This window comes from Halictus rubicundus, chromosome 6, assembly GCF_050948215.1.
Source record: "Halictus rubicundus isolate RS-2024b chromosome 6, iyHalRubi1_principal, whole genome shotgun sequence".
Classification (NCBI taxonomy): Eukaryota; Metazoa; Arthropoda; class Insecta; order Hymenoptera; family Halictidae; genus Halictus; species Halictus rubicundus.
Genome location: NC_135154.1, coordinates 213,737 through 235,230, shown reverse-complemented (window position 1 = coordinate 235,230; position 21,494 = coordinate 213,737). Strand labels below are relative to the sequence as shown.

Here is a 21,494-nt window from a genome sequence, read left to right as displayed (position 1 = left end):
TGTTTAACTTGACTACAGATTTTTAAGACGGTTTTCTAAAAAAACAAATAACTCGGTAAAAGAGTACGAATGACAACAGCTCTCCAACGATCGATTTCAAGTTAAAACAAAGACTACAGATATTAAAGTTATAATAAACGTTATAATAAAGTCTACGGATTTTTATGCAATATAAACGTTTTCTAAGTCGATCATAAGAAATGAGAGTTAGGTGAAATTCCAATATTTTCAGTAAGTCGAAAGTAATGTAACAACCAGATTGCGGATCTTCATGAAAAATAAAAATTTTCTGCCTCAATTGTAACAAACTGTCGGACACGTTAGCTGAAAATAATATGTCAATGTTTTTTATGTTCGTCTAATAATTTTACTTGTTTTTTGTTTCTCTACGTATTTGTACGTTTGTCTTCACAGTTTTATGTCTTCTCTTTCATCCATTTTTGCCATAAATGCACAAAAATCTGCAGTTTAGTTATAAATACAACCTGTAATGTTTTAATACAATCCTCTACATATGACACTTCTTCTTCGACGCCATTTTCGCGGCTTACCAATGAATAAACTATTAATATCTAATCTCAAATGTGGACTACAAAATAAGCAATCTTGGATGAATCGGACACACACTATTGGAACATTTTATGCAATTTTTCTAGACGAATTTTAGGAAGGAAATGAACCCAAATAAAATATTATTTTCAGTGGTAGTAGCCTTTTTCTTCTAACTACAAATTCTACTAAATTAACTTTTCAGAAGCCATAAATGCATGAAGATCCGTAATCTATATACAGGGTGTCCTAAAAATGTTGTATTTTCTTGGAAGGGGTGATTCCTGGCGGAATTTGAAGTAACTTTTTCCTTTGCGAAAATGTTCTCCGCGGCTTTGTTAGGGAGTTATTAAGGAAAAACACGGACCAATCAGAGCACGGATACAGAAGGCGGATTCTGACTTAGCCAATGCCAACGCCACGCTCAGCGGGTGCTGTCGTCAAGCCCGGATCCCTTCGCTATAGCCGCGCTCTGATTGATCCGTGTTTATCGTTAATAACTCCTTAATAAAGCAGCGGAGAACATTTTCGCGAAGGAAAAAGTTACTCCAAATGATCTCAGGAATTATCCCTTGCAAGGAAGTATTTTTGGGACACCCTGTATATAATATTCGTGCGAATTTCCGTGGGACACTGCGTCCTTTAGCTTAACTCAAACAATTGATCAGTTGGTGCTGGTTCGACAAGTTTACCGGAAGCCTGTCAGTACAATTCTCAATGACTGAGTTATGTTAGAAGAAGAACTTGAAAATGTTCTTTTAAAAATGAATCCCGAATGCAATTATTGGATTACGTCCATGAAGGTGGTATGTTGATTCATGTGACAGAAATTATCATTGCTGTTTAATAATAAATTAAACCCTTTGCGGTCCAAAGAGTGTGCTTCTTTTTTTTCGAAACTTTCTATAACATCATACATACAATTCAACTATAATTGTATTTCCACGTGAAACTTCACTAACCTGTTTGGAACAATTGTGATGTTCCTTCCTCTTGTACATAAGAATAACAACTTAATAGCTTTTATTATATATATACTATATATATACTATAGTTATAAACGATTAAAAGTAGGAAAATTGCCATTTTTCACGATTTTCGACTAAAAATCGCACTTTTAATCGTTTATAATTCGTAAACGAAGTAACAAATATCGGTGAAATTTTCACCATGGATATAATTTATTCGGGCGAATCAAACACATTCTTTAAATTTTCAATACAGGCTCAGATAAAAAAGCTGAAAAAACCAACTTTTACCATTTCTTTTGCGATTCCAACCAATTCAAATTTAAATAAAAATTTTTTACATCTCGTCTAATAAACTAATCCTTCTAACTTCTCAAAAACTATCTCCACTTCTTATTTCTCTAATTCTCTTCTCTCAGGACTATTAGTCCTGTTATTTGGACTAATTTGAAAAAAGTTATGCTGTTTTAAATAGTGTGTAATCAGTTTTGCTCCTTACAGTATGTCCGTGGGTAGACCCGTGTTGTGGACGTATATTGAGAAAACAGTGTATTCCGTTGATTCGAGAAAAACCTTAAAATGGTAATGACAGTTTTGATAAATAGACAGCGGATTATTATGCAGAATAAAAATTTTCTACCTGGACGGCAACAAACTGGAGTGAAATGGAAATACGTCTACTTATTTTTTCATAAAATCCGCTGTCTGTTTATAAGTAATGAACATCAACGACCAAAGAAATTCAATTTCCACCGTAACGCAATCAAGAAGCTTGTAATTCATTTTTAGAATACGTACGTCGAAATGAATTGTGTCTACCTTGACGAATAAGGTTTACTTACATTGAAATATTTCATTAACGTTACGATTAAAACACGAACATTTCATGCGCGATAGCCTAATAATTGTGGTAGCATCAACCAATACAATATAAATCAGCGAAATAAGTATTCGTGTAAAAATCAATATCGGGTCGGGCCCGGCGCAGGGTTTAAAATCTTTAAAAGCCGAACAGGACTTAAAATATATCATAGTCGCCGTAAGCAATGCGATAGAACGAGATTCACCTTCGAGCTTCGAATAAGCGAAAAAGCGGTTTTTTGCCAATGTAGAAAACCGTCTTTCGCGATTTTTTCGTAGCAGTTATAGCGCGTAGACCCTGACTCGCGATCGAAAGTCCAGAAAAATATGAATGAGTCTCGATTTGTTGGGCTCGTTGAGCACGAAAGGCGTACAATACAGCTTGCATAATACAATCACGCTGGTCACACGGAATTCGTCCATGCAGTTACGTGTATACAGACATATGCTACAATGTGTACAGAGAGAGAGAGGGGGGGGGGAGCTTGTCACGTGTTTGATATGCCATCGACCTACATTTAATCCAGATTGACTCTATAACCAGTATTGAATCCACCGAACTCGAATAGTGATCGATTTAAATCGTCACGGGGCATAGTTAGTCATGCGTTCCTCGAATTAGAATAACATTACACAATCGGATTGTCACCGATCCGCGGCGCATCCTACTCAGAAGGTGAGCTCGAAAAGTCCCTAACCGATCTTTTTATCGGCGAGAATCGAAAACGGCTGAGTCACGGTTGTTCAACGATTCATTGTGTACACCCATTTTTATTGCCGTTCGCCGTATAGATAGCTAACACACCTCGTGCTCGTTTAACCGGTGCCAGCGCGCGCGTGTTCGCCGACTGTACTTGGTTGCATACGTACATACATACATACATACATACATACATATATACATACAAAAATACATACATACATGAATACGTGTAATGCATACGTGTTGTATGTCGCCAAAGGAGCAAATGGAGAGAAGCGCGAAATCGGACACTCTGTAACGATGCGCCATAGATCTAACAGCATGAGTAATCGTGGCTTTGAGACACTCGATCGCATTCACCGATTGCCGCGCTAACACATCGCCTACCTACGCGATAGCGGTTCGGAACTCGCTGTTATCTACCGTGTTCGAATTCAAGTGATTCTTTCGACCGTCGCGTCGGGCCGCACCGCGAGCCAATCGATTTGTCGTAATTACGCGAATACACAGCCTATTAATTGCCAGTTGCATACTAGGCCGAGAAGTAAAAAAAAAGCTTCGACGACGCGACGCATTCCCTCTTCTGAAAATTAGTTGATAAGACCAGACGAAACTCGACTCCGGTCACGTACGACTCTGCGATAGCTGAACCAGTCAAGTGGTTCTAAGAAACGTTGTGCCGGTGTGACGGTGCATCTCTGTCCGTTTGCTTGAAAAATATTTCAATTCATTTTTATTTACGCACTGGGTATACATACCATGTTCGAAATTTATACGATAACCGTCGGTGTGTCTTCTATTCTATAATTGCATCGCGATTTTTCACTTATCCTTAGCAGTAACGCTCGAACAATCGAATTTCCTCCTGATTTCATGCTTGTTACTACACTGTGAATGTTTTGCACAAAAGTGTCGCGAACAAGTTCGAAGAAGTAGAAAGTAGAACAAAGTTGTTCTCCCTTCGTCCGCGCTCTCGCCAAATTGAAAACAAAATAAAACTAAAATATTTGAAGGTTTTTACCGTATACAGGGTGTCCCAAAAATGTTGTATTTCCTTGAAAAGGAGGTGATTCCTAAGGTCATATGAAATAACTCAGACCAATCAGAACGCGGCTACAGCAGATGGATTCCAGCTCGGCCAATGCCAACGCCACGCTCAGCGGGATCTCTCGACGAGTCGCAGTCCGCCCGCTATAGCAGCGCTCTTATTGGTCCGTGTTTTTCCTTAATATCTCCTTAACGAAGTCGCGGGGAACATTTTTGCAGAAGAAAAATTTATTTCAAATGACCTTAGAATTTTATTTATTTACTAAGCGTATTTATTTTATTATATTTTACTAGGCCTTTTCAACGAAATACTGCATTTTTGGGACACCCTCTATAATACGAATACAAAAAAATTTGCTATCTACATTACTGCTGACTAGATTCGAAAAATTGTACGTTCGTGTCGTCGACAACTGTATCTTGCTGGTACTTATTCTTCGCGTGAAAACGCTCGACTCTGCGAATACGAACACGAAATGTGTAATGAGAAGTATGTAAGCGACTATTAAGTATGTCTATTAGATGACATTGTGCGTTAACGGGAAACATTTATAACGCTGTTACATGGAGGTAATGTGGTATTCCTACGTGTAACAATATTTTTTCTTGAGTGTTTACGTAACTAGTCACAATTTACTGCCCTTATCTTGAATAACCAACGGATTTTAAATGTGAGCGTAATTAGAAGACATGGTTAATCAACAGTACGTCGATCCGTACGACCAATGAACCTTGAGCCCTCTTACGTCTCGCGGTATTCGTGTTTTCATCTTGATCGATAATGAAACGAGCACATACATACATACATACATACATACATTCTTCTTTTATCCCGAGCGTTCGATGAAATTATAACTGCTAAATTTCCTCGTGTCTCTACTATGCGATTTTTAATCGTTATACATATCAGGAAATTTGAACGATATCAAACAATATGTAATCGCTTCGTCGTAAAATATAAATGAACATGGTACTTGTACGGGCATGGAGAAGGTAAAAAATAGCGGTTTTTGATTTTTTTCACTATGTACCCCCACTTTGAAAAATTTGAAAAAATTATATTTTAATAACCATAAAGAGTTGCTAAAACTGTAAAAATATAAACTTAGTATCTCATAGCTTCCACAAGAAATCGGCATTTCAAAAGTTTTTTTATTTTTTAAAATTCGGTTTAGAAGCTAAAAATTCTGAAAAAATTCAGAGATCTGCATTTTAATAGCTAAAATATGCCTGATTTTTTCAGAATTTTCAATTGAAGAAGATGAAAGAAATTACGGAAAACCCTGATTTTCTTTGTCACCCCATTACCCCCCCCCCCCCCCCCATGTCGACATATAGGGATGAAAATTGGCACAAAGTATTTTCTATGGATAAGCTATCGAATGGCCTATTGCAAATTCTATTTGGTTTGGGGGCACTTTTGACCTGCTTATCCGGCTACCCCTTTTAACAACTTGTAAAATATACACTTTTTGAGGTATCGTGCGTACTTTACGAAGAAAATGGAGCAAATACCACCGGAAACGGAAGTGGTGAAGACGGCTTTGGTCAGACGGTGAAAGGGGTCGTGAAAGATACTTTTGTTAGGCAGGATTTGTTTCGTTTCGTTGCAGTTGCAGTTGCATACAAAATAAAAATATGACTGTTCAAACATTGAACACGTTTTACTAAATTTAGCAACGTAAATGGTCAATAGCGGATCTTCATTTATAACAAACATCGTTGAACAAAATGGAATTTTAAATATCATATCGAGTCTCGTAAGCTGTTCGCGTTATGCGCTATTTCTGGGTTTTGTTTACTTATCTGACAGTTACCAGTAAAACTTTTTTAAGCACAAGTTTGCGATGCAATCATTTCGATTGCATCCCTCGAGCTGAACACTTCGTAAAGGGGAAAAGGACATTGTATCGACTAGGTGAGATGAAAAAAAAACACTTTTAAATAATAATAAGTAATAATTTGTTACATATTATTTGGGATGGTAGAGTATTATTAGATAATATTTCTGGCCATTTTCGTTGCAAAGTCTTCGATTATCACGAAGTTTTCGAACTTTGTCGGCTTCCTGTGGGTCGTGGAGGGGAATAAAAAATATTTTTTTGGGATTTGCTTACACTGGAATGTTCTTAAAACATCCCTATCACTCATTTATTTGAAAACAAAAAAAAATTTTCCATTTTCGAGCGCCGATTTCGCGATTTTGCCCACTGTGCGGCGGCCCTGGTCGTAGTGCTCATCAAACTACTCATGCCTTTTGCATCGCCGCGTACGATAGTTGATTACAACGGCTTAAAATTCATTCGGAGCTCGTTTAGCTGGTTTTAGCACGATAAATCTTGTGTTCCATCGTTGATCATGAATATAAAGATGCAAATCTGAAAAAAGATGTTAAAAGGTACTCTACAAGCACATTAATACAATCAAATGCATGATTTTTACAGGCATATACACTATGCGTATGTTGGACAATGCCAGCAACAACGCTTCTGGTCCAACGGGAGCAACGGCCTTGTCGGCAGTTCAGACAACTGGCGGTACGAACTCTTCAACAACAGGTGTTACAACACTTCCGGGTGTAACAGACGAAAGAATGGATGCATCAAGCGATAGCGCAGTTAGTAGCATGGGCAGCGAACGAGTACCATCCCTCTCGGATGGCGAATGGATGGAAACTGGATCTAATTCTAGCCACACGCAGGCTGATTCTCATTACTCTATGGACTATGCCAGGTGATGAAACTGTTCCGACAAAACGGCTGCATCGAAATTATGTTAATCCTCCAGCACACGGATGAACAAAGAATTCCCACTGATGCATGGGACTCATTCGTAAACATAGCTTCACCATAATAACTAGACTTTGTGCAAAGCAAAAATGTGCAAAATAAAAATGTAATGCGTCGATGTTAACCCTTTACACTCGGATGTACCGTCTAAGAAGACATTATGAGTCCATAATCGATGGCTCCGAGTGCAAAGGGTTAAGAAACGGCAGTCGAGTAAAAAGTTCTTTCTTTCTTTCTGTAATAAGCTTAGTAAGTTGAAAATAGTACATCGGTGTCACGAAATTCTTTTGATCTTTCCTCGATTATTAAATTGAACCTATTCATTTTCCTCATAAATGTTTAAGAATCCGCAGTTTAATGACAACGTTGTTTTACCTTATCGTTTAAAGAAACTGTACAGTAATGTCCTGATATGGTATACAAGATATTCCAAAAAGGTTGTACTTCCTTGAAAGGCGCGATTCCTAAGGTCATTTGAAGTAACTTTTTCCTTTACGAAAATGTTTTCAGCAGCTTTGTTAAGGAGTTACTAACGAAAAATACGAATCAATCATAGCGCGGCTTCAGCGGACGGATTACCGGATAGTCCAATGCCAAAGCCACGCTCAGCGGGACCTCTCGCCGAGTCGCAATCCGCCTGCTATAGCCGTGCTCTGATTGGTCCGCGCTTATCGTGAATAACTTCATTTTCGCAAAAGAAAAAGTTCTTTCAAATGATCTCGGGAATCACCCTTTTCAAGGAAGTACAACATTTTTGTACAACATATTCGTGAAAAATATATTCCTGCATCGTATCGAGTACATATGTACGTATGTATATCGATGAAAGAATACTAAATCCAATAACAGAACTTTGTTATTTCTGTTTTTTTTTTATATAACTTTCACCGACGTATTTGTCAAATTTTCGAACGTGACATAATTCGGAGCATATTTTCTTGTTCAATTGACGACGGTTCAATAAAACTTCAATTATCCGAACCACTGAGATCCGAGTCCTATTATTTAAACATTCAATGATTACTATTGTAAAGGAGTAGATACGATCCGAATTGTGTCGTCTTTGGTGCCATCTCAGTTAGAAAAATACCACGAATGTATCAGTAAAAGTTTCATAAAAACATGATTAAAGACAAAGAAGTTTTCTTTGGACAAAGACAAAGACGTCTGTACACGATATAAGTGACATTCGGTAGAATATATTTAATTTGTGAATATCCGAGGAAGGTCAAACAGATTGAAATAATAACGATTTTCTTCATAAATTCATCGGGCTCGATCCGTGCATTAAAGGATTAATAGTAGCCACTATCCTGTTTGATTTATAAATAGTTTCTGTACCGTATCATATAATTATCGTTTCTCGTAGAATTAATCTCGCCAATAACTACGTAGGAAGCTAAAAGTTGAAATTCTCAGCATTATACATAGAGAGAAAAAAAATTCTGCACAAGAAATAGAATTAGATTAATCGTTCATATAAATGAGAAATACGTTATCAATCTTGAAACTACGTAAAATTGAAGATTATTCAAATGATAATAACTATAAAAGTGCGTGAGATATAACTTAGAACTCATATGCTTTTTCAAAATAGTTGTATTAATTGTACAAATTGTATTTCATTCGTCTGTTTAAATTAAATCTTCAAGCTAATATATTTTAGTAAAAAGTAGAAACACATTCTAATTCTAGAAATATTTAAGTAGGGGTTATTACAAGCGCGTATAATTGTGATTAACAAGAAGCCGCTTGGCACAGCCATTTTAATACGAAAATCATTTTTAATATATGAGAAAGCCAATTTTTAAGGAAATAACGGTAATCAACGGCTCATACGAGGAATAATAAAAGAATAGGTCAAATTGCAAGACGATTAGAGAAACCTGTAACATTGCTAAGGTTTACTCTAGAACATCGTTTCCAAATATGCACACATCTACAATTTGTAGTCCTTTTGTATTCTGTAACAAAAGATATTCTTTTTAACTTACTTATTTATTTATTTGTTTATATATTTATTGATTTATTATGTTCATTGTAGCAAATACCGAATGTCCTACGACTGCAGCTACTCCGTTTCCGGGCGAAATGGCGGATCTCCAAGATGTCAAACGGAACGCAGTATGCCCCCGGTTGCCCAGAAGAAACATCAAATGTTTGCAAAACGATATTTCCAAGAACAAGGTACAGGTACAGGTATATTAAATATCGAACAAACGATACAAACAACTTTCTTTCGATGCAAACAAATCGGAATTTCTCTGTATTCCAGGTTCGCCACTCGGAACCACAGCACACCCGACTACACCAATGAAATACGAATACGACACGCATACAGTTGGTGCTGGAGCACCAGGAAACGCGTATTCGGGACCAATCGAGGGTGCAGCTGGACCACAACCCGAAATGAAGTACAGCTGCAGCTTAGACTTCAGTCGACATCAATCAGGTAAAACAATTTTCTCGGTTTTCTCGGTATATGTTCCAAATATCTAGCTGATAAAAGTCCTAGAACTATCCCCACTGTTGCGGGGTATACTTCTGAGAGGCCACGAAGCTCGAGAGACCTCGGCTTATTAGTGATCTCCTGGTCTCATACCGATACTCCCGACCCGTATTAGGTTACACTCCTCGGCGACCGAGGCCTCTAGAGTTTCGCTGACCTTTTCTACGTTCGGCGTGGATCAAAGAATGGTATCTCCTGGCCGATATATATCCCTGGCTACACCCGTGTTTTGGACATATATCGAGTAAACACTGTAGTTTCAAAACATTACAGTTGAATTTCTATATTTGGCGAAATTAATGTTATACCCAAGAATGCATTCAATGACCGCCATCTTGTCTTTTTCAGGACGTTCTGCTATTGAGCACATTCACCATAATCACACGTATCATTTACCTGCGGAAAGTTCCGGATCCCTTCAACGTCCAGTTTCTCGTGATAAAAAAGGTAAAACTTTTAGGTCCAAAAACATCGTATGAACGTACATACAATGTAAAAAAAAGTTGTGTCGACGCTTTTTTTCATAAAACAGTAAATTTTGGTGCTCCGTAAACCTAGTATTAATGAACCGTATGACAGATAAATATCAGATTGTTTATGAGCTTTGTATGTAAATTACGATACGATAAATACGCATGAAGTTCAAAGTAAAGGTCAATTTTACAAAATCTTTTATTAATAATTAAAACGACAGGATATAAATCCTTGCCGAATAAAGATTACACAGGGTGTCCCAAAAATGTCGGAAAACCTTAAAAGGGGTGGTCCCTGAGGTCATCTGAAGTAACTTTTCCCTTAGCGAAAATTTCCGCTTCAGCTTTGTTGAGGAGTTATTAACAAAAAACACGGACCAATCAGTGCGCGGCTATAGCGAAAGGATTCCGGCTCAGCGTCGGATCCCGTTGGACGTGGCGTTACCGTTGGCCGAGCCGATTGGTGCGTGTTTTTCATTAATAACTTCTTAACCAAGCCGAGGCGAACATTTGCGCTAAGGAAAAAGTTACTTTGAATGACCTCGGGAACCACCCCTATCAAGCTTTTCCGACATTTCTAGGACACCCTGTAGAATCATTTATGAATGGGATGGAACAATAATTCTTTGAAAACTCACGTCACACTTTTAGTTTTATTTTTAATTTTCAAATATTTGTTTTATTTTATATCTATAATTTGTATTTCCATCTTCTGTAGTACGTAAAAGCGAAGGCGAAGAGCACCTGACTAGAGACGAGAAAAGGGCCAGGGCATTGAACGTGCCGATTCCAGTGAATGACATTATTAATCTACCTATGGACGAATTCAATGAACGTCTTAGTAAATACGATCTCAGCGAAGCTCAATTGTCTTTGATACGTGACATAAGACGACGGGGCAAGAATAAAGTTGCTGCTCAAAATTGCCGCAAACGTAAACTAGACCAAATTATTAGCCTTGCCGATGAAGTGAAGGAAATGAGAGACCGTAAAATGAGACTTATTCGTGAACACGAGTTCATGCTTCTCGAGAGGCAACGTGTGAAGGACAAATTTAGCCAACTTTACCGTCATGTATTTCAAGTAAGACAATAGAATATTAATATTAGTTAACGTACAATATTAATTATCGCGTGACTACGGACCGATATACAAATATCAATTCAACTAATCAATCGATCGTGACTCTCACAACATTTGGGAGCAATCATGTAATCGTGAAGCACGTGTGTAATAGAATTTGAGTTTCTGTGTATCAACATTAACCATACCGGGCATAAAATAAGACTGCTGTATACACTCTGTACTCGATATATGTCCCAAACACCTAGCTGATAAAAGTCCCAGAACGCGACATCATTCGGATCATATTTACACTAATTTTCCGTTAATATAATTGCAATGGGAAATAACTTTCATTGTTCATTACACAAATAAATATCATCGGAATTATATCATATTTGATATCATTTTCATTAAAAAAATGGCACGAATATGTTGGCAAAAGTCCCATAAAAAATAAAGAAGTTTTGTTATTGGATTAGTAGTGGTCTACACCATTAGTAGTGGTTGGAATACACCCGACCCGTAGTATGTTTACTGTCCTTTCCTACGTTCAGCAGTGTATGAAAGAATATTACAATCTTCCAGCCGATAATTGTCCCTGCCAGACCCGTGCTTTGGACATATATTGTGTATATGTATACACTCCTCGGCGACCTTCGCTATCCTTTTCTACGTTCGGCAATTTATCAAAAAATAGTATCTTCTAGCCGATATATGCCCCTGGCTAGACCCGTGTTGTGGACATATGTCGAGTAAACACTGTTCTATGCGTCCATCAGGAGATGGCAGTGAGAAACTTGTAGGTACCACCTGATATTCCTATTTCGCGCTACACGTCTTCCGCTATTGGCGAGTCGCTTGACGAAGATAACAATGCACGAAATGAGTGTGACTGGAACAGAGCGATGTGGTGACGCTGAGCACCTATATTGACCGTTCCCGCCAGAGCTTAAGTGGGGTCCGCCACCTGGCGTCAAGACTGTCATGATCACTGCCATCTCCAGATGAACGATTTCTCACTATTTTTATAACGTTTCTGCGTTGGAGTTGTCTGGATTAGTTTAAAATCAATAAAAAACGAATTCCAAAAAAAAACGATTGATCAGAGTTGGTGGGATTAGTTCAAAGACAATAAAAAACGAATTTTAAAAAAAATCGAATTATCGGAGTTGGTGGGATTAGTTTAAAAACAATATGAAACGAATTTAAAAATAAAAAGTCAAAAATTCAAACCAGTTGATCTTGAAATCGTGAAAAATGCTGAAAATTCGAAAATAAGTTGACCTTGAAAACTTGAGAATTGCGGAAAATTCGAAAAGAATTTGATGCACGAAACGAAATAAACGCACAAAAAACGTGCACAAACGAACGACGCAATAAACGCGATAAACTCACGAAACACGCACAAACGAACGACGCAATAAACACCAAAGAAACAACGCAATAAACGTTCTCCATTAATTTTTGAGATATTAGTGAAAAACTATATAGATAATGTAATTATAATAATAAATATACAGGGTGTTCAATTACAGGTGGGAGAAAATTTAAGGGGTGGTTCTTCATTACAATATAAGACGAAAATAAAGAATAAAAAAATTGCGATTTCGGCTTCATTTTTTAATTTTTAACAATTAATAATTCGCCTAAAATGCGACAACCCAATCAACAGAGGTGTACGTTGCATACGTCAAAGAGGTACGCGACAGTCATGTATCAAGTGACAGATACATCCTTACCTTGGTTCTCATTTGGGGCCCAGCGAGTTGAAAATGCTTTGAATATTCGCAAATCAAACGTTGGACGACATAGAACCTACCTACTCGTTAAAATCCACAAGGGCATTTCTATTATCTGCCCTAAGAAATTATCGAGAAGAAGGGGTCAATGTTCTTTCACTTTACAATCAGGCTCACAGAAGTAATTTATTCGTGATCACTATGAAATTGTTTCCTTATATCCATTGAGTCCATAATTGTTGAATGAAATCCACACAAGTTCAAGTGTTCACAAAAATCCACATATGTAATATGCGTACCGGTATCGCGCACGACTAAATCGCGTTTCATGTACGTAAATTTGACTTTCACACACAGAAAATAAAATGTCATTTTCGTTTAATACTGTCATGGAGAAGCACCCCTTAAATTTTCTCCCACCTGTAGTCGAACAGCCCGTATATTATGTATGTAAGTACAGGGTAGTTCATCAGATATTACCACCTTGATTTGCGTCATTATTATTACTCGTAGCGAGAAATGTTTGGATAGAGATTAACACTAGATTACCGGAGCGAGTCAATTTGACTCATTTGTGATTTCATTGCTATATGTATAGAAAAACTTAAATGATTTTTTTTAAACATATATTGGTTTTTAATAAAATTATGAAGGTAGGTATCTGAGCACCCTCATTATCATACAATACCACCAATTTGTCAGAAAGAATCACTGACTGACCAGATACCTTTTTTTTCATTCGGCAATCTAGTGTTAAATGGTTTCAAGAGATGCACATACTGGTGTTATTTTGGTAGGTAGACGCGTCAAGGACTTATGAAGGTCAACATTGATTTTTTAAATGGAGCTGTATATTTTTTCATACACCAATCGATGTGGTTTTTCATACTCTATAAAAAAAGTATTAACCCATCCATGCAAAAAGATGATTACTTTAGCAGATATTTTAATTTGAATATTGCTAAGAGAACGTTTTTCTTGCGGTAGTATTGGTATACAATGTTATCATTAGTAAGAAAATGAGACTATCGATTAATTTTCTGAAATAAAAATCCGAAAACGAAAAATTAACATTTTTTATAGGCTGTTTAATGACTATAATTATTGTATATATTTTTATATAATTTTCGTTATATAGTGGAATCCCGTTTTTACGATTCAAACGTGACCGAGCCCAATCCGGATGACCGAAAATCTAGATGATTCGGAAAATTCGATAACATAAATAACGCAAATGTTATTTTATGTATTCTATATGTATACTTTTCAATAATATTAGTAATACGAAGTAAAATACATATACATACACTGTAAGCCTAATTTAATTAGGATGTTGTAAGGAACTCTGCGAGTTTCTTTTGTGCCAGATTTGAGTGACGTTTACGTGCTGCACGGTCTCGTAGACGCTTTACCATCATGAGTTCAGTCAGTTCTGAGTCGTAGACTCAGGATATTATTTAATTAGTGTATAAAAAAGGACAGGGACTGCGTTTGACAGTCTGGATAAACCGGAAATCCAGATAAACGGAGTTCTACTGTACATGCAACGTAGATCCGAGAGACCCGTAGACCCGTAGACCCGTAGATTCGAGATTTATGTTCAATTCATAAGTTAATCGCTGCTAATATTTCTGTAAATATTTCATAAATAATTCATAAATAAATATATGTTGTATATTTTTCAGTCTTTACGGGACCCTGATGGGAATCAATATCACCCATATGAGTACAGCCTTCAACAGTCTGCAGATGGGAATGTATTGTTAGTGCCAAGAAATCAGACAAATCCTCATCACTCGCGTTCCACAACAATGGAACCAAAAACGAAACCCAATCCGGAGCATAAAGAATGAAAACTATTACGAAATCGTGTTTAAAATACTATTTTCTTCGTACGGTGAACGCACTTGAAGTGTTATGCACGAAGGCAAACGCGGTGCTGCGAACGCAATTATTTAAGGTTGTTAAATACAATAATATAAACTCGATTCATGTTTAAAAAAAATGTTCAATGCTTAACATTCGATATAGCGTATATCATATTTAACAACGACATTTTTTAAAGTCAACCTAGAAACTCACATTGAGTTATATGTTCTTTTGCGACTGGAAAATAATCATCAAGCTTAGAAACAGTGATTGTACATATAGTAACATAAAAATAACTATACTACGGAAAGAATGGTAGATTCTGGTCTAAAGTTCAATGTTACGTTTCAAGCTATTATTTATTACATCAATACAATCGTAGGATGTTTCTTAAAAAAAGGAAAGACAAGTCTGCTATACAGCACATGTTCAAAATGTCACTTTTTGTACGGTACTACCCACAAGAATATTGTTGTAATATTCCGATTAAAATAATTTTCTTTTTTTTTTGTTATCCTTTTTCTTCCAGTATATGTGAACTATGCTTGTTAATTTTACAGAACTCATATGCGTGTATGTTTTTTTACGTGCAGCGATTGCGATATATATTGAACATGGTTCCCTTTTTCACAAGAAAGCGTAACATACATTTCGATACGATTGTTGCGGCTACGAATAATATATAATTTAAATAATCATAGTTGAGATAGAAGTTAAGTATTGACAATCGTATCGAAATGTGACTGTAGTAATTTTAATCTACCGAATAAAGTTATTCGTAAAATTGTTTTAACTTTACCAAGCATTAGTGCGTACGTGCACGGTCTGGTAAAATTGACTAATAAACTGCATCGAGTATGTCATACATAACTTGATGCAAGTGAAAAAAATACAATGAAACTATGCCAGTAGACGAACACGTTTTTTTTTTTGTTATAACTTATACACTTATGTGGTTTTAAGATCTTCATCATTTTAATGGCAAAAAATGTAATAAATGTGTAATGCAACATTAAATCTGCATTTAAAATGAAAATAAAGTGAAACGGAACAATTAAAACAATAAAGGGCAAATGTCTGAGACATTGGAATATGGTACATTGTTCTAAGTATTTCATATTCTGTACAGGAAACTTCTCTGAGAAATGTTAAATTGCAGTCCATTTAAGCAAAACATTAACTGAGAAATTGTAATATACAATAACGAAGATACCTAGTAAGAATAATGTAAGTATGTGTATACGTATACTACAATGCGTTTTACTGCTACAATAATCATAATAGGATTGATCAAAATATGAACAAACATAATAAATACACATATTTTTATAAAATAAGAGACGAATGAAGTTCAGGTATTCCACATTTGCCTTTTTATGTATATATTAATGTAGTTAGTATAATTTTCTATAAATACTACATATACATAAGTATGTAAAAGAATATACGTATACATAGAGTAAAAAGGAGATATATGTTATAATGTTAAAAACAAATGAAATGAAAAAACTGTTTATGCCGACAATTTATAATAGTCAGCTCTTTATTAATATTTACGTACACAATTGTATTTATACTATTGGGTGTAGGCTGTCTTTACATACTGTACTTAGCGAGTGGAGATCACGTTGTTGAAGACTACGATAAACAAAGAATAATTTATAATAACTGTGTTCGTACACTGTACAAGCGAACCACATTTATATGAATCTTTAATTCCATCTGACCACATTTTAAGATCTCCCGTGTCATTAAATTTCTATATTGTATAAATAAAGCTGAATAAACCTTTGGGGAAAGTAGTGTATGTACTTTGATATCACATATACATAATACTTGTCCCCCTTTGCATTATTTTAGAAGAAATAAAAACTTTAAAAAACATTAACGTTTTTATTCATAATATACATTATTATAGTAAAATTACTATACATTATATTAGTAAAATTACGAAAATATATAATTATACAAAACAAATTACTATTTCTATAACATATCAACTTCGATTTCATTTTTTATCATAAAATTTATCACTAAACTAAACAAAAAGCATTCAAATAAATGAAACTCTTTTATTACATACTGCAAAATATACTGTATGAAATGTACGATTTTAGAATGCAAATGTTATCAAGCGTTTTGATCAAGAAATGCAAGTTCACCCAGTAAGCAAAATCGTCTGCCAGCAGACGCAAGCAGCAAAGGGCCTAGCAGGATAAGAATAGTATTGTGTGGAAAACAATGGTTTTAGATTGAAAGATAATCACCAAAAAATTTAAGTCGCTAACCCTTCATTTAAGGATAATATGAGGGTAAATACCCTTAACTGTATCGTTTTTTTTTCTCGGTTGTTAATTCAGATATTCAGATGGAAGAAAAACGAAAATATTCGAATTTACCTCCTTCATATCATATATTTTTTCAGAATTGTGATCAAATTATTAAGGGTAGAAAAAAATTATTTAGTTATTTAGGGGTGGGGGTTGCAAGCAAGCCTTTGAGTGACCATTTCCAAAAAATTCAAGAACAATGTTCTGTTACCTATCTAATATATACAAAAGTTTGAAGATGGTCGGATTGGTGGAACATAGTTAAATATTAAAACAAATCGACGCTGTTTCATTTAAAATTATTTGATGGAAATATTCTGACACCTGTTGATCATGTTGCAGACCGAATGTTACTGGCAGGGGGAAAAAACTCTTATGTATGACCTTGGACCGCTTAGTTCACTTGCGAGGGAATCGACTTACAAGGGAACATATTCAGATGCGAAAATCCGATTTTGATGAAACTTACGGGAGCTTATAGTTCTTTGAAAAATATTTGACACGTGTTTTTTTTATCGGCAGACATCCACTTTGAAGGGGTGAAAACAGCCCTCAAAGTTGGGGGTCAAAACCCTATTTTTTGAGATATCTCGGAAACCAGAGGTCGAAAAAATTTGAATTTTTTTTTAAATTGTGTGTTTTTCAATGGGAAATGTAGTCGCGCAAGAAAATTTTAACAAAAGTTTTTTGTTTAAACAATATATTAAAAATTTGATTTTTTTTTGCAGTTTCTTTTATTTATTGTTAGTTCATTTTAATGTAAACTTGGGTGTGTGATCTTTGATCCAAAATAGGGGATACATGTTTCAGGATTTTCTTTTTTTTTGCCATTTAACAATAATTATGCATAATGGAAGATAGTCTTGCACCTGGCGTGCGTAGGAAGGAATTCTGGCTTGTTTCATCGAAATATAAGCATTTAGTATAAACGTGTATAGTATTTTAAACAATACCACTGGGTTATGTGTCGTTCATTGTTTCATTAGTAGCTAAAGAAGGTGACGCAGGTAGCAGCGTGACGCGGTGCTAATTACCGCGGTGGAGTAAGGGTACCGACTTTTATAGCTAATTCGCCTGTGAATTTCTGCAGTCGTTGGGCCTTCGGTTAAAATATACCTGCAGCCTTTTTAAACTGTGAATCCTCGAAGCTGGAGTTTCCCTCGTCGTTTATGGTAGCTCTGAAAAGAGCTGATTTCTAAAGAAGAGCTGTCCGCAAAGATTATTCTACATAATTCTGGCAGTATTGATATTCTGCGGTTGTTGGGCCTTCGGTCAAAATATATCTGCAACCTTTCTAAACTGTGGATCCTTAAAGTAATCGAAGCTAGAGTTCTTTCGTCGTTTATGGTAGCTCTGAAAAGAGCTGATTTCGAAAGAAGAGCTGTCCGTAAAGATTATTCTACATAATTTTGGCAATATTGATATTCTGCGGTTGTTGGGCCTTCGGTCAAAATATATCTGCAACCTTTCTAAACTGTGGATCCTTAAAGTAATCGAAGCTAGAGTTCCTTCGTCGTTTATGGTAGCTCTGAAAAGAGCTGATTTCGAAAGAAGAGCTGTCCGTAAAGATTATTCTACATAATTCTGGCAATAATGATACTCAAGGATAAAATGAGAAAAACATAAATGTTCTTTGCACCAAGAACATTTAAGTACAACTACATTTGAACAATGGAAACACGTTAGATCATCTAATTTTGTAAAGCAGAACTCTACGGGATTTTCAAATTCTCCTGGCCATTCTTCTATATATCCACTGCGGAACCAAGCATATTGAAAGAGCCGTTTATAACGCGCAGCTGATAATTGGTTGTGGATTAATGACTGTAGTTTAATAATATTATCTCTTGCGTGTAGATTGATATCAATATTTAATAATATTGCAAGATCGGAAAGTTTTCGTGCAAAATTCTTCCAAATGCGGAACCCATACACGTCAAGTGGTTGTATTAATGGCGTCGTATTTTTTGGTTATCGTTAATACCTCTAATTGTTTGTTCTCTGGCAGGGCGTTACGTATGATCTCGTCGTTATATCCATTCCATGAATCAAGAAGTAAAACAGAATTTTCTGGAGCAGATGGGAGAAATACTTCAGTCAACCACGTTCTAAATAATTCTTTCGTTAGTTTACCCGATGTGGAAGCTTCAATGTGGACATTAGGTGCCGTGAACACACTTCTTCGTACACGAGGTCCTAACTGCCCTTTGACTTCTTTCAAAACAATATACAATGGCGATAGCAACTGTCCATCAGCTGAAATTGTGGGCTGGATAGTGTAGCTGTGAGTTGTTGACGATATGGATTGGACAAGAGCACCCGTTTCTTTTTCACCTTTGTGTGAAAGTGTTCGACCAGAGTGCAATTCCAACTGGAACCCACTTTGATCACTATTGAAAATATTGCTTGCGCCATAATTTTCAAAATACCCTTTCACATGACACACAAAATCTTCTGCTGCTGCGGTCAAATCTGTTAAATGGTTACTATGATGGCGGGTAACGAGTTTCGTCGTTTTTCTTGATACTATGTTATAGTTCTCTTTAAACTTCCACAACCAAAAGGACGATGCCTGAAATCCTGCTAAATTTATTGATAAATTTTCGTTCATTGCCCACCGTCTCAAATCTATGTCGTGTACCAAAATTTTATTATTTCTTGCTACAATAAATTTTTCAAGTGTAGCATGTGCAATTGCTTTAAGTTTATCGTAACGACATCCGCCTTTATTAATTTGTTCTTCCCATCTGTATAAATCCGATTGTCTCTTCAATTTCTTGTATTGGTTTTTTACACTTTTGAAGTTTAGTGGTCTTTTTCTTCCACTCTTCCAATAATCTACAGCTTTCTTCTTATATTCTAAATCAATGTCTACATAGTCGTCCGGAGAACTTGAAGACGACGGTTTCGATATTGACGCTGATTCCAAATCTTCTTCGTCTTCGGGAACATTAAATGAAGTCTGAATGAAGTGAGATTTTAAGTCGAAAATCGTGAAAAACGGCAATTTTTTCCACTTTTAATCGTTTATAACTCGTAAACGAATTAACCAATATCGGAGAAATTTTCAGCATGGGTATAATTTATTCAAGCGAATCAAACACATTTTTTAAATTTTCAATACAGGCTCAGATAAAAAAGCTGAAAAAACCAACTTTTACTATTTCTTTTACGATTCCGATCAATTCAAACTTTTTTCAACAATTTTTTACACCTCGTCTAATAAACTAATCCTTCTAACTTCTCAATAAAATTCAAGTCATTTGATCTAATTTTTAAAAAGTTATGTTGCTTCAAATGGTGTAGACTCAGTTTTGCTCGTCAGTGTATGTGTAATTTAGGTTAATATATAAGGATGTGTGATGCTGTTTCACGAAGAGGCAGGAACGATTCCTATCTCCATAATGTTGTGGAAGAGAGATACCGATAGTTTACCTAAGGAGCTGTAGAGCCCCGAAAACCTTTTTTTTTTGTGCCACGCACAGCAGGGAACTGTCAACGCGCTCTCGAAAGGCCATCTGGTAATGATCAGTCGCTTGCTCAGCCGCCTGGCAACGGCGGACGGTGGGATTGGTCCTACGCCGGAACGACGGCGGCAGAATTTCGGTTAACATGGGATTAGTCCTAGAGACCGGCGACAGAATCGTCCGGTCCCGGTAAGTATGAATAGACCCTTATTCGTCGAGCTGGCAAAAGTTAGCCGAAGATTTATTCGAAGCCTTCGAATATATCTACAATTAAAAATATTAAACACAGTCCAATTTGTACCGCGTTTAGTGTCATTTTAATCAGAAGAATGCCACGAATTAGTTGGCGCAAGTCCCATAAAAAAATAATGAAAAATAAACAAGTTTTGCAATTGTATTGGTAGTTGTTTCACACCGATATCTCGCGACTCTACGAGCTCGGAACTTCAAAGACCAGCGACCGACCAACAGCCTACAATGTAAGCAGATGGAGAATCGAGCATTATTGGCAATTTATGCTTTTACATTTTTAATCAGAACAATATTGTTTACACGAATGAATTGTAGAACTTATCCCGATGAAAATGAGTCCAAACACGACATCATTTGGACTGTCTTTAATTAGATTGTAATTTTTATTGTAACATTACGTATCAGTGAAACTTGTTCGATTACACTCGAATTTGACCTTATTTTCATCAGGAAAATCCCCTCCATTCGCTCGTCACAATTTCATGAGGATATATTGAAAAATCTAAAAGTTTAAACTTTCATACGTGCGCGATTCTCCATCCGCTTACATTGTATGTCGTCTGTCGTCGCTGGGTCTTTGAAGCTCGGCGCTCGGTAAAAGTAATTCGAAGATTTACTAGAAGCCTTCGAATAGAAAATGAAGATAAAAGATGAAACAATTATTCGAAGTTTGAATAAATCCGCTTCGAATAAAAAAAATTATCTTTTTTCGTCGGATAAATTCTCGCCGAATAAAATTATTCGATACACATCAAATAAAGATACTTTCTTTACTTGAACCTTCGAATAAGGAATAACAATTTTTTTTATCTTTTACTAGTTATTCGAAATTTTTATTTAGATAAATATTTTGCCCAACTCTGCCATTTTGCA

The 21,494-nt window shown here is 36.0% G+C and overlaps 2 protein-coding genes and 1 long non-coding RNA gene across 9 annotated transcripts in view; 1 reads left to right on the top strand and 2 right to left on the bottom strand.

The window, feature by feature from the left end:
• The window catches only part of Cnc (NFE2 like bZIP transcription factor cap-n-collar), a 292,479-nt gene extending 276,105 nt beyond the window's left edge, over nt 1-16,374 (top strand). For 6 of the 7 annotated variants that reach the window (XM_076789362.1, XM_076789359.1, XM_076789361.1 and 3 more), the window contains 6 exons: nt 6,573-6,861; nt 8,962-9,110; nt 9,193-9,369; nt 9,775-9,873; nt 10,618-10,982; nt 14,389-16,374. In XM_076789362.1, the coding sequence (XP_076645477.1) occupies nt 6,573-6,861; nt 8,962-9,110; nt 9,193-9,369; nt 9,775-9,873; nt 10,618-10,982; nt 14,389-14,556 (1,247 nt within the window). In that variant the 3' untranslated portion in view covers nt 14,557-16,374. The remainder of the gene's footprint in view (nt 1-6,572; nt 6,862-8,961; nt 9,111-9,192; nt 9,370-9,774; nt 9,874-10,617; nt 10,983-14,388) is intronic. The other variant, XM_076789360.1, reaches the window with a different exon arrangement.
• On the bottom strand, nt 6,289-7,363 carry LOC143354991 (uncharacterized). The gene is made up of 2 exons (XR_013082432.1): nt 7,293-7,363; nt 6,289-6,506 (listed from the first exon to the last, which is right to left on the bottom strand). It is a non-coding gene; the product is annotated as an uncharacterized LOC143354991 (long non-coding RNA).
• A 941-nt stretch (nt 16,375-17,315) lies between the features above and the next one.
• Nucleotides 17,316-19,725, bottom strand: LOC143354927 (uncharacterized). The gene is made up of 2 exons (XM_076789309.1): nt 18,368-19,725; nt 17,316-18,025 (listed from the first exon to the last, which is right to left on the bottom strand). Exon 1 carries the CDS (start codon nt 19,511-19,513, stop codon nt 18,839-18,841), a length of 675 nt encoding a protein of 224 aa, XP_076645424.1. The 5' UTR covers nt 19,514-19,725; the 3' UTR covers nt 17,316-18,025; nt 18,368-18,838.
• Nucleotides 19,726-21,494: the final 1,769 nt, after the last annotated feature.